At 41.9% G+C, this 14,023-nt stretch overlaps 1 protein-coding gene across 7 annotated transcripts in view; it reads right to left on the bottom strand.

Moving 5' to 3' along the window:
* LOC148937469 (forkhead box protein O-like) overlaps nt 1–9,775 on the bottom strand; it is a 78,970-nt gene extending 69,195 nt beyond the window's left edge. Inside the window, exons 1-2 of one of the 7 annotated variants that reach the window (XM_089073244.1) lie at nt 9,402–9,775; nt 7,528–8,598 (exon numbers count right to left, since the gene is read on the bottom strand). In XM_089073244.1, the coding sequence (XP_088929370.1) occupies nt 7,528–7,995 (468 nt within the window). In that variant the 5' untranslated portion in view covers nt 7,996–8,598; nt 9,402–9,775. Of the gene's footprint in view, nt 1–7,527 lie in introns of all 7 variants that reach the window. The other 6 variants (XM_089073245.1, XM_089073243.1, XM_089073246.1 and 3 more) reach the window with 6 other exon arrangements.
* Between the last annotated feature and the right edge of the window lie 4,248 nt (nt 9,776–14,023).

Here is a 14,023-nt window from a genome sequence, read left to right as displayed (position 1 = left end):
AAAGAAAGAAAGTTAAAGAGAAAAAGAGAAGAAGAGAGATGAGAAGTTCGAGGAGAGAGTAACTGGAAGAGAGAGAATGATTGGCGAAGGAGAGACGCGGCAACGACGCGGTCGTTGTAGTTTCGTGCAAAAATAACGCGGGAAGCCTCCTTAAACTCAACCGAACGCAACTGAAAATACAACGTGGCATATAGAGAATGTGACAAAGTAGACAAAAGGAATCTTGAAACTGCGTTAAATGTTCGAAAATGTGGAAGAATCCTCACAAGACGTGGAAAAACTTTTGTTCCCAACTCAAAAGATTGCGAATGAAAGCTTATAGGAATTCCTCAAATTATTTAAGGATGCAAAGAGGTAATTATAGAGAGATAATTTATTTCGCATTTTAATTTTTTAATAACGAATTATTTTTGTAAATTTTAGCTTAAAACATGATGTGATATTAAAATATTTGACGAACTTACAAAAAAGAAATAAGAACTGATTGAATTTTTACTGAGCAAAAATCGAGTCCGAATTTTTGAAAATCTACATTTGCAAATTTTGATCCTCTGATCCGGTTACATATTGTATGACGCGGATGCGTACAGTAGAAGTCATTTTCGAAATATGTTGGACTGCCCGCCGGTGATTCACGCTAATTGCGCCGTTAACCCTTGCTTAATGACTGCGCGGTAAAACGTGCGCTTTTCCGTGGAAAAACTCGAGCTGCGAACGAGTTTTTCGCTCCGTCGGTTATAGCACTTTGTGCTCGCTTGTGATTTTGCATGATTTACGCTTCCGCTAATTCATTCACGCGGGGGAGATTAGACGAGACATGCATCCCGAATCAACCTAAGTGCCTCGCAATGAAGAATTTTATTTACGATTATCCGATCACGTGCTATACATTTATCTTAATGGGAAAAAAACTTTTCTAATCGCGTTTTGGAACACAACACAACATTATAAATATGCTTCAGAATATAACTTTTTCAGTAATAGATATCTCTCTTTTAATTTTACTTTTTACTCCATATCTTATTTTATAAAGACAAGACAAGCTTTAATTGTTGTTTTTATTTTGATTCTAACTTCCTCCATTAATTAACAATGGCATGCAATAGTTAATTAAGTAATTATTACTACTCCATTTTTTATGCAATTTATTGCGGAAATAGTACGTTACTTTACGAGATTAACTTTTTTTTAATTATTCTGTATATCAGATAATACGCAAAAGTCTAGTATGTGCTCTGTTCCATAGGATGACTCGCAATCAATCCTTCGAGTCGGCTCGACGGAAATATTAAGAAGCAGCGACTGCTTTTCATTAAGTCGATGATGTCTCGTTAAAAGTTTATATGGTCGATTACTGCCTTTATGTCCCGTTTTAATATACTCAATCCATATCGCCGTCGTAACTATCAAATCAAATCGTAGAGCAGTAGAGCCGAAGACTATAGCGCCAGTCATAGCTGTTTTACGTTGTCCAATACTATCAGTTTGTTCCATCATCGCTTACCATTAATTACCTTCAATGTAACGCGGAATCGATACATTTGCGATCCCGCCTATCGCTCCGCGCAAAACTGTTTTGTTGTTAATGTTACCCCGCGGATACAAATCTATAGATTTTACGTAAAATTTGAAATGTGTGCATGAGCTTATTATGAAGGCAAAAATTATGAGAGCAAAAATTCTATCGGAACTCGAAATCGATAACTGTCTCGAAATCTAGATGAATACAGATCTCAATCGCCTTCTGACAAGCAGATTCCTATTTTATTTGAAGATTGTAATCGCCTCTCTCTTTTATATTCGTACGATATATCACTGCGTTCCGTGTCGACGTGTGCTTATCGCGCTAATCGAAATAACGACGTCAGAATTACAAGGTAACTCCGCATGAGAGATGGTGTCACGCAAATGCTGTTCAGAGAAATCAGAACACCATGAAGTTATCTAAGTACATTTATAATTTTTCTAGACTTACAGATCGCCACCATAATTGGTTCTGTTTAAAATATCAATTAGATTATATGTGGCTTCCTTGAAAATTCCTAATTATAACGTAACAATTTTTCTTGACAATGGCATTCCTTATCAAACGTTAAAAAATAATATTATTAGTTATATAAAAACTTGTAGTAAAATCTTCCCTTCACGTACACTGCATTACTACTCTTTTATATAATACTCGCTACTTAGAATAGAATCGTCTCGACACACGAATAATCTCGATATTTCACAGACTGTTTCAGAAGCCCATACCTTAAATTTAATGATCGACGATAATCTTAATTATCAATGAATTTTTTATCATTAAAGATAAAGTCGCGACTTCTAGGAGATATGCCGGCTAATTCCTCTTTCCCCAAGAAGCCGGAGATAATCCGGTGAATAAAGACCTCGCAGAAAGATTCAGGCATTCACAGGCAGCACCGCCGATTTCACTGACCGGTAGTGTTCCAGTATCTACCATGCCGTAACAGCGCAAAGATACCATGAAGAGACGGCTGGACATTCAATCGAGTTCTCTCTCGGTCATTAAAGAGGCGCGGACCGCCTCTAATCGTCATGACAGGATAGTGGCCGAAGGAGAACGGAGGGAAAGCTTTGTAATGACAGGCGCCGGCAGGTCACGGCGCTATCTTAAAACCAGACGGATGAGTGACCTTTTGGCCAGAGTTTCATGGATCCTCGACATCTCTTCTCTCTAACATCATACGAAAGAGAAAGAGAGCCCCGTTCACGGCGCGATGGCTTAAGAGCGCCCTTCGCGCGTTTCTTCGCGAGAATGCGAATAACCACGAATACCTGATCATTATAGCATGCGGTATTATTCGTTACAGACTACCATTAGACGCCAAATTGCGCGATGAAATTCTTCGCAATGAGAGATTCGTTGCTGCGATGCCTCTCGCTCGTAAATCTAGCGGTAATTTATAAAATGAATCGGATACTTTAATGTCGTCATTAATCTGACCTCTCTCTCTCTCTCTCTCTCTCTCTCTCTCTCTCTCTCTCTCTCTCTCTCTCTCTCTCTCTCTCTCTCTCTCTCTCTCTCTCTCTCTCTCCTCTCTCTCTCTCTCTCTCTCTCTCTCTCTCTCTCTCTCTCTCTCTCTCCCTCTCCCTCTCCCCTCTCCACCTCCCTCCCTCCCTCCCTCCCTCCCTCTCTCTCTCTCTCTCTCTCTCTCTCTCTCTCCTCTCTCTCTCTCTCTCTCTCTCTCTCTCTCTCTCTCTCTCTCTCTCTCTCTCCCCCCTCTCCCTCTCCCTCTCCCACCCTCCCCTCCCTCCCTCCCTCTCTCTCTCTCTCTCTCTCTCTCTCTCTCCTCTCTCTCTCTCTCTCTCTCTCTCTCGGCGAGCTTGCGAACTGTTAAAAATTGCGAGATACAATCATATTCGCTGCGACAAGATGTCCCAGACCTGGCAAGCCGGTCTTCCTTCCATTTATGGAGTCTGACCGATTCACGCGTAAAGGATAATTCATACCGCGCCGATGAAATGCATCTCTCAAATGTATCGTGGACGGCCTAATAAAATTCCTCCAATGAGCAAGGCGCGATTGCACGTCGGAGGAAGCAATTATTGTGCTCGCAACGCGTTACTCGAATTGCATGTTACCATAAATACCATAAATACTGTAACTTTTTGCGATATAATTGACGGTATAATAACCGCATCTACATCCTAGGAAAAAATGATGAAAGGAAATAAGGAACGCTTCTCAAATAAGCTCAGCTTATATTCATAACGTCTAGATCGTTAATATCGATTAATGTTTCCATATAAAATTTAATAAACATTTTACTGAAAGAATATTCAGCTACAACAGGCGAGCTTTGCGTGCGATCCTTCGATTTCCTCATTTCCGTGACGTCACGATCCGCCGATGACTGATGGGACGTCGAGGACCCTCGGGGAGCGTTTCTGAATGAAACGAGCCGTTAAACGCTCACGCAGGAATTTCCGTTTCTCCTCCGCGAGTTCTCGGAACGTATCCCTGAACTTTCGTGAGGCGCATTCGCGTGCGGCGCAAACCGTGCATAAATAATGCGCGTCGTACATCGTTTGAGAGAGCAAAATGAGTGACGACGATTGTCTGTCCGGTGGCATCGATTTATGCGTGTACTTCGACCCGACGTGACGTCGATGATGATGACCGCACCGGCGGCGACGACGACAACGACAATAGTACGACACGGCGCAGCACTGCGATGAACGGACCTTAAACTCTCCGTGCTGTATTTTGCGTCGGTATGCATTCGCGAGCTCGCGAGCTCGCGGGAAACACGCAGGAGAAGATACAGATATATTTTCTCTCTCTTTCGGCGCGACTGCGCCACGTGACTGCACGCCACCGTCGCGCCGTCGTTGTCGTCGTCGTCGTCGTCGTCGTCGTCGTCGTCGTCGTCGTCGTCGTCGTCGTCGTCGTCGTCATCGTCGTTGTCGTCGTTGTCGTCGTTACCGCTGCTACTCTGCGCGACTTGCATCCGCAAGTTCGCAGCTGCGGCTACTAACTACTATGGTCCCCGCCTCCCGTGGATTTTTAGCGCGAATTCTTGCCGCGAGTTTGACGCGTCGACTCAATACACGATAATTGAGCGGCTAAGTGCCGTAGGTGCTTAACCGGCCATTTCTAATATTTCATTTAAATAACGGAGATGAGGGAAACGTAAAAAGCACATTTGTCAACTGACACATTAGGCGCTGAAGAGGTATAAAAGGCCCTTATACCTAAGCTATTAACCCTAGATACCTGTGAATCGGCAATAACTTCCTCCGATGCTCAACTATGTCAAAACAACTTTATTTAACTTTAATTGTTATTGTCACGACTCGGCAGTAGTATCGATTTTTTTCTTTGAAATATCTTCCAAGTGTCTCCGAATATAGATAATAAATTAGGATTAAAAACAGTATAAGTGCCAAAAGCTGCAAGTTTAACACGGAAAAAAAATGTTTTTCTTCATTTCTTCGTAATCTTTTCGCACTTCACATCAAAGTTGCAATAAAATAAATTTAAAATCCAAATAAATAATTAAGTAGATTATTAATATAGTAGCGTAATTAAGTAAATAAATATTAATTACTTCGTTACTTTATATTATTTGGACTGTAATAATTGAGCAGTGATAAAGCCAAAAGTTTTACATTTACAATGCACTTTTTATTTAAGAAAATATTAGTTGACAAATATGTAGCTTTGTCGAGTTAAAAATTATCGTAAAACATTATCTATATGGTAAAAAATGATACAACATTTGTGTATAATTCCTATTATCTTATTTACTTAAATTTATTGAAAAAAAATTTTTATTATTTTATTTATTTTCCTTTATTTTTATTCCGAAAGGAGAACACGCGAGTTCGACAATTCTTGGGACTGTTAAAATCTTAGAATTTGGGAAATGAATTAAATCTACCATATCAAATATCGTCATTGAATAGTTGAAGAATGCTTATAAGAAACGAAATATAAATGTCAAATTAAACAAACGACGAAAAAATACTCTTTCGTTTTAGAGGAATTTCTTTTTACTTTTGTCATAATTTGAGGTACTATCTAAACAAAGTAGATTACACACGATAAACATAATTGATCAAGGATAACCATTATATTAACCATTACGCATTACGCGTAACTCCAAGCTTCCAAGATCGAATTATTTCGAATTTGGCAGCCAATTAGCAGCATACTGTAACGAAATACGTAAAACATTTCGTCGGTCGTACGCAATGCGTAACGTCGAGTTCGTCGAGCCAGAAGCTTCGAGCTTTATAATTATAAACACTATAATGCATTATTAACGTTTTAATTATGCGTGCCGCGCTAAATAGTTCAACATAAACACTCGCTTTGCAGTTCTAACATTTTGTTCTACTCGTATTTGCGTTACATTCGTTTAATTTCATTAAAAGATCAACTGTCGTTTTATACGAGCTATTTTGTTATTAATTAGCAATTAATAACTTATGGGACTATCATATTGATTTAAAATTCTGTTTCAAGCGTAATCAGTTATTTCTTTTCGATTTCATTATTTTTGCGGTAATAATTATGGACTTATTACTTTATCTTTCAAAAAAGATTGTGCCGTAATAAAAATACAATGTCGCAATTTTAAAACTTATAACGCGTACAACATGTAATCTATGTAAATAAGTTCAGTTGCAGAAGAAAGAAGCGTTTAATGTATAATCTTCTTTATCGTTCTGATAAGCTTGTCCTTATCAAGAAAAACACGTAATTTCAAACTACTCAAGATAAAGTCGTTTCCATTAATTAAAAAAAGTGTAACATAAGAGAACATAAGTAATATATATTTCTACAATCAACGAATAATGTAAAAATTACATTGTTGCAAAGACAAGATATCGCACGCGTTTCTTCTTACTAACTGAACTAATATTAATTGAAGTCGAGATTAGAAATAAAGTACACTAAACTGAACAAGAATTAATCACGTAACATGCGTTAATTTTTTTCTTTTTTCAAAATCAGCTTGTTATATAAACTTTAATCAAATTTAAATCGGAATCGATTATCATAAATTAAAAATTAATCGATTAGAAAAAAACTTATAAATATATTTTCTCATTTTCTGTTATATTACCGAAGAAAGGCTTAATATATTACTAAAAGTTTAAAAATGCTTCAATTACGAAATAGAAGCTCTTCTCAGGCGTCTGTCTGAAACGTCCGTCCGTAATGTAATCGCGTAACGTGAATCATCAAAAAATGTCGTTACGTGCGCACGAATTCCAGCCGGATGAATTCTCGCGTCTAACCTTCGCACTGTCGCGTGTCACAATTGTTTCCATACGAAACGGAAGTCTTCATATCGCTGTAAACGTGACTCCGAGTGTGACTTGGGCTCGCATTCATGCCGCGTATTTTACCTCGAACTCAGTTACCCGACTCCCTCGTCCCGTGATAAAAAATCGCGCGATTCTTGCATTAAATGAAACTCTGACCGACCACACTTTGAGAACGTGGACAGCGCGTTTGGCGGTTTTCACGTGAATCATCGAATTTACGAAAATCACTATATGTATATATAAATTGCGCAATCCTCGATATATACATGTATATACTCGATATATACACGATATATACATTTTTATGCAATTAAAAAAAAAAAAATTTCGATACTCCATCTTGGTGAATTGATATAACGATAATAAATTACTTGGAGACACGAGATCATTAAAATAGAATTAAACATCCGACATCCCGGATCTTTCATCGTCCGATATCGCTTTTAATCATTATCTTTAATCACACGTGCGCGTTTCTGCGCTGTGCATCTCTCGAAAGTGCCTCTTTGAGAAACCGCGAGATTTAACGTTAAAATGATCGCGCACACGTTTCCTCGTTGCGGTTCACGTCCCTGATCTGAAGACACGTTTCGTCGGAAAAGCATCTCAATGTTGTGACTTAAATTAGATCTTGGCAAACCCGATCTCGGTCTGCCTCGGAGGCAGGAGTTCGCTAAACGCGAGAACTCGAGAGGTAGAGAGCGACGCGAAAATTCACTTTACCTTCCAACCGGCGCTGCTGTTGTTGTCACCCTTGTCCTTGAAGTAGGACACGTTCTGGACCATCCATTCGTAAATCTGCGAGAGGGTGAGCCGCTGATCGGGCGCGCTGGTGATCGCCTGAGTGATCAGATCGGCATAGCTCAAGTTCCCCCAGGCGTTCCTCCTCGACGAATTCTTCTTCACCGGGAGAAGACCCTGAGCGAGCTGCGCCTGATGGGGCGGCGTGCCGCCCTCGGCACCTTCCTTCGCGACCGGTGCGTTACCTTCCACGTACTCTTCCGGCCGTGGTAGCGGCCATGTATTGGACCGCGCTCGAGTCTGCGGCTCGAAGCCGGTCTCCAGATCGGGCGAGGTCGAAAACTCGAACGAGACTCCCTTCTTCTGCGCCTGCTGTTGCTGTTGCTGCTGCTGCTGCTGCTGCGACGGGGTCAACGACCCCGACGCCGTGACCGGCACGGAATCCATCATGTTCGCCGTACCGCCCTGCGAACTTGGGCGAAATTCGCGATCGAGCGGGATCGCACGCGTAACTCCGTCGGCGAAGATCGGTGACCGCCGATCGAGGTAAGCACCAAACTTCGTTCGCGCGCAATCGAGAAGAACGAGCCGGATTGCGCTTCGCACTATCACTGATCGTGCACGTGTTACATATATATATATATATATAAAATATGTGTGTGTGTGTGTGTGTATGTATGTATGTGTGTGTGTATTTGCGTGAATGTATGCGTGTCTATCGTGTCCGTATGTCCTCGCTCAGCGAATGTTCGCAGCGGTTCACGCCGAATTTGAGTCAGTGTGCTGCTGCTGCTGTCCTTTCACCCTTTCTGGAGAACACTGCGGTTCCTCGACACATTCACCATCAAACTGATACTCGATCGAGGCACAAGGGATCGAACCGAGCGATGCCAGGCGAGGCGCGAATCGACGCTCACGCACGCCGGGAGACGAGGCTCCGTGCTTGAGCGACGTTCGACGGCGGGTTCGCGAGAAACGTATCGGCTACGATCGTACGCTCGCGTGCGACTGGTGACGGCGTTGAACCAACTGAGGATTCCGACGGGAGCCGTTCTGCGTGCCGAAAGAGCGCGCGCGAGCGAGAGAAGTGTAGAAGAAGAGCGGTAGCGACGAGGGGGAGGAAGGAGGAAGGAAGGAGCGAGCGAGCGAGCGAGCGAGCGAGCGAGAGAGAGAGAGAGAGAGAGAGAGAGAGAGAGAGAGAGAGAGAGAGAGAAAGAGAGAGATGAAGTCGCGGAGTACGAAGCGCGTCAAAGCAAAGAGAGAAAAAAGAAGAGAAAGAGAGAGAGAGAAAGAGAAAGAGAGAGAGAGAGAGAGAAACAGATAGGCGCTCGGTGCGGCGGAGAGAGGGAGCAGACCACGTGGTCAAACTCTGTGTTTACAAGTCGTGCCGTTCGGGGGTCACGTGGCCATGTTTTGATAGGAACTTGGCCCGCCGCATGAGCGGATGGATCTACGCTCTATGTCGTCGCGCCAACGATGGCTGCCTGTCGCGTTGTCGCGGCGTGATTCGCGCGGCGAACAGTTCTTTCCTTCGGTACGGCCGGCTGATGGTGCGATTTTCGGTAGAGATCGTCGACGGCGCGATAGTGACCTTTGGTGCCCTCGTTGCCCTTGGGAGACCGTTCCCCCTGATATCTCTCATCGATACCCTCGGTTACTCCGCGCTGTCGCTTCACGCGCGCGAGTTCTTTCCGTCCTCGTGACCGGGATTCCTTCCTCTCGATCGCGCCTCTCGATCTACGTGATCGACCGTGAATTTTCTAGATGCGCTGTCGTCGGTCGATATCTATCGTGCATTTCTCCGATCGACGCAGAAAAGGATGCGAGATCCGCGTATGCAAAATGATATCGCTTGCCTCGTGACTCGTGAGAAACGACAACTCGCACAAGTATCTCTAGTCTCAGAAAAGAAAGAATCTATTCACTACGTACAACTTGCCGGCAAGGCAGCGCGGCGCATACTGACGAATTCCTCTGGCCGGCGCTCGGAACCGACCGAGCGGAGCCGAAGTTGCGAGAAGCGAATTTGCGACGCCTGTCGCCGCACTTCGGCGCGCCGATCGCCCCCGACGGCGTGGCATGTGAGAGGGAGAGAGACAACGACAGAGAAAGGGTGGGAGAAGAACGAGGAAGATCGCCGAGTGAGTGCTCTCGGAGAGCAAGACGAAGATGCACAGAGAGTGCTCCAGAGTGGCGTAGCTGGTGGGTGGCTCGGCGGCCTCTACGGTGGGGATAAGAAAGTCGGAGTGGGAAGTGCACCGGTGGGGGAAGAAGAGAAGGACGAATGGGGAAGAGAGAGACAACTGTAAATTGCAACTTTGTGCAACGTAGAAAGGAGTGGGAGATGAACGAGGGAAAAAGACGGACAGTCGCGGAGTTACGTGACGGAGAAAAGAGAGGGATGAGAGGACGCGCGATGGAAGGAGTGCAGCGTGCTCGTCGGATCTAACGGGTGGGCGGGAAAAGGGGTATACGCTGTGCCCCCAGGGTTAGGCATCCACTGCGCGCAGAACCCGCGAGGAGGGAATTCGCACGCGGCATGCATCTCTCTCTCCTCTCTACCTCTCCTCTTTCTCTTCCATCCTCTCGCTCCCGCTCGTTCCTCCCTGCTCCATCTCTCTTCCCAATCCCCGTTTCTCCTCTCGCCATTCCGTCGCGGATCGTCCTACGTTCCTCTCGGCTCGATTTTGCGGCAACCCTTCCGGTAGTTTTTCGTATCGCTACTCTGCGATACTTGTAGAATCCGAAGATTCCCAACGGCCGATCGAAATAACTCGGCCTGTTGTTTTCGGTCTGCGTGCCTATCGAATGGTACAGCGTCCTCCGAAAACCCCGTGGAACACATTCCTGAATAACGTTTGCGAACATTGTTGCACCGCGACGGCAGAGGCGGTGGCGATCGGACGCGGATTCTTCATCGAAATATTTGAAGCGACAAAAATTGAAGCAGAGTCCGTTTTTTTCACGCTTGGAATCGCATAACGTTCTGAATGATCCTTTTTTACGTCAAAAATGTTTTTCTCACGTTGTCCTCTACATTCCGGATTGCGCGTATTGAAGGAGAGAAAAAGAATTTTAAATGCAGAATATATTTCTTCAAAATTCCTCAAAATTTAAAAAATTGCAATATTTACTTGAGCCAATTGTCGAATTACGCAATCAATGTAAATAACTTAATTGAATTGAACACATTCACATCTGAATAAATTTAAATCTCAAAGAGTTCTGCAAAAAATTTTTTAAATTATGTTTGGACGCGTATATAATATTTTAGTGATTTTTGAAGACGTTTATCTCTTTTTAAAAGTTGAGATTTAAAAATAGATACAGAAGACGGTTAAGGTGCGCATACACAAGTAGCTGTAACTTTTTCTAACTTCGTACATAGTTATTTTCGACCAGCGTGTTCCACCGAGGCCGTACCTTGAAGTACCTAAAAGAGTTGTTTACCCGCCCTCGATTAAACGCACTTTCTGTCACAACAGATTCTTAGATACTTTTTGCGCGCTCTTAATTATTCACCGATGCCCGATGTTGTCGAGCCGAATAACTTCGAAACCCTCTATCGTATCTATCTTCAATTCGGCCATTGTCCGAGGTCTTGTTGATGTAAACCCCACACGCACAGAAGATATCCTCCGTCCATAAAAAGAAGTCGACCGGCAGTGTCGCAGAAAAGGGCAGGTAAATCCGACCATTGCAACCCGGTTGAAACAAGAAACGACGCGGTGGGTGACGGCCAAACACGCACGGATACGTATGTACGCGCACGTACGTACTCTTGTCGTCCTGTGCGGCCAGTCCCGGCTAACTTAAGGGGCACTGTCACCGTACGTAATTATGCACTCTGAACTTTCGATTGTCCGGCGGATATCCCCGATGCACCCATTGCTCAATGTTGTTTGCGCGCGAGCTAAAAACAGCGCGCCGTAGCTCACTCGGTTCGTGTACATATAATGGCGCGAACACGCCGCGTGGCTAAATATAGAAGATGAATGGATACTTAAGGACTACCTGATCGAGTAATTGTGTAAACAATTTCAACTACCACAGTCAACGACGATTGTAAACTGCACTTATGTAATTGACTGCGTCAATTTAAATTTGTTTGATTTATACCGACGATAAATTGTTGCAATCCTTGAATACGTAAATCCGGAGAAAAGCCGAAATTGAGAAATTGCTGTTGGTGGTACGTGTTTAGTAATAATATAATTAATAGCACGAAGATTTAAGAAGAAAATTCAAATAACACATTGACGCGCGGTTAACGTTAAAAATTCAGAAAAATTGTAATTGTAAAATTGTATTTAGTATAATAAAATTTTCAATTTATTCATCTTTATGACTACTTTATCTAAATTTACTTCGACTAATTATATGATAATTATTGTTAATAATTAATGATAAGATAATATATATAGTTGATAATAATAGTATGCAATTGATAAAAATTAAAATTTAACGATGTGATTAATGATAAAAAAGATATAAAGAAGCAATTAGTACAATAATAAAATTTTAGATCTGTCGACCTATATATCTGCTTATCACAACTTACTTTACTTTAATGGGATTTTTAAAAGAATTTCGAAAGAGAGTATCACATAATAATGACGAATAAGTAAAAATTATGAAACGTACGAAAATTTCGGACTTGTTCCTTGGTTTTTATTTCGACTGTACTTTCATGGGATCCCTTCGATTCATCCGCCGATCCCTAAGCATGCATCTCCTTCGCACAGAACTGAGATATGCGCTGGATAATAAAGAACTAAAGAACACGATTTTAGCATCCTTAAATAGTCCGCCACCTAATCATTTTCAAGTACCATCCCCCGATTAAAGCCTGTGCCTAAAAAGCCACATAAGAAACATACAAGCTGTTTACTTCGGAAACAGCATATAATTTAGTCTTTTAAATCTTTTTAAACTGCTGCATCACGGCACACGTAATCTTATCGAATACTTTTCATTCGAATGCACATCAAACACAGGCAATCGATTTTGAGTTTTATCCAACTTGATTGATGGATTTTATGCAATTTCCGACGCACAGATATCACAGATTTCTAGTTTCATACTCGCAGGAATCGCTAAGCGCGTTTATCTGGTTTTCGTCTCATGGTAACGTTAAATCACGTTACACGTAATGCGCGAATACATAAATAAAATTCAAAATTAGATGGTTATATTTGGCCATCGAATGTAGCATGAATATGGTCATTCGATGGCGTCTCGAAAATTAATTTAAATGCCTTTCAAAATATAAGATATGTAGATGTTCTTCGAAATCTATGAGATCAGTTATTTCGATCGTACTAATATCTTTAGAAATTTTCCACATTCTATAAAATTAGGATGGCATGCTTTACGGGCAATCGGTTCTTCGTGTGGACCTTTTCGGGACGAGGGGAATCATTCCGACGATCCAGGCGCGAGACTTTATCGTGTGAAATTGCACATGCGAAGAAAATTAAGGCGAAGCAAAAACGCTGGCTACCGATAACCCTCGGCCATTAGATTCCCCGAAAGAGGAAAAGAGAGAGGAAAAGAAGGGCAAAGATAAGTTCGGACTATCAATTACATCAGCCCAATTCGGGAGCTTACTTTACTCCGAATCGAATCCGGCCGTATTGTCTGCTAAATTTGTTACGCTAACGAGCGTTGCACTCGTCGAGCTACTGCCGCTATGTGTAACTTTTTGTTTAGTTGACTATGAAAATAAACGTGAATTACGACATTCGTTAACTCGATCGGCGGCTATCACGGATCGATAGTTCGCGTATGCAGCGCGCATCTCGCGTTGCTAAGTTAGGATAGTGCAGTCGTCTATGAAGTTTCCATGAGGATGAACACGTAATTGGATCGTTGTGTGTGTGTGTGTGTGTGTGTGCGCGCGCGCGCGCGCGCGCATGCGTGTGTGTATTGTGTGTTTGTGTGTGTTTATTTGTATATCATTCTATAATTAATATTAGTAATTAAAAGAAGAAATTATGAAGAAATTACACGGTACTTTTCAACCATTTTGTTTCTTGTAAGCGTATTATAATGCCGCATTTCACAGCTATTGATGGGAATATCCGGTTTAATCTAAAACAGTATATCGCGAAAAATGCCACTTATGTTAGACATTAAAGTTTTTATCGTGTCGGGATTTTATATTATCAATTTCCTGTGTCATATATATGTATATATATATATATATATATATATATATATATATAGTAGTGTCACAGACTGTTGACGCGTTAAAGTTCCAACATTTAATCGTCCATTTTGCTCATATTGGTTTATATAAAAAATAGCATTTCCAGTGGCTTATATTAAATATATATATTACATATTTTACAATTAAAAACATAAGAAAAATTATTTATTTAGTAATAATCTATTTAATCTTTGATTGAAGAATATTAATTTTGATTTCCAGTATTTAGTAAAATATTAATTTTATTTATTAAAATAATTTCTATTT

This window comes from Pogonomyrmex barbatus, unplaced genomic scaffold, assembly GCF_055798465.1.
Source record: "Pogonomyrmex barbatus isolate J1 unplaced genomic scaffold, ASM5579846v1 scaffold14, whole genome shotgun sequence".
Classification (NCBI taxonomy): Eukaryota; Metazoa; Arthropoda; class Insecta; order Hymenoptera; family Formicidae; genus Pogonomyrmex; species Pogonomyrmex barbatus.
This window is presented reverse-complemented; position numbering and strand designations above follow the sequence as displayed.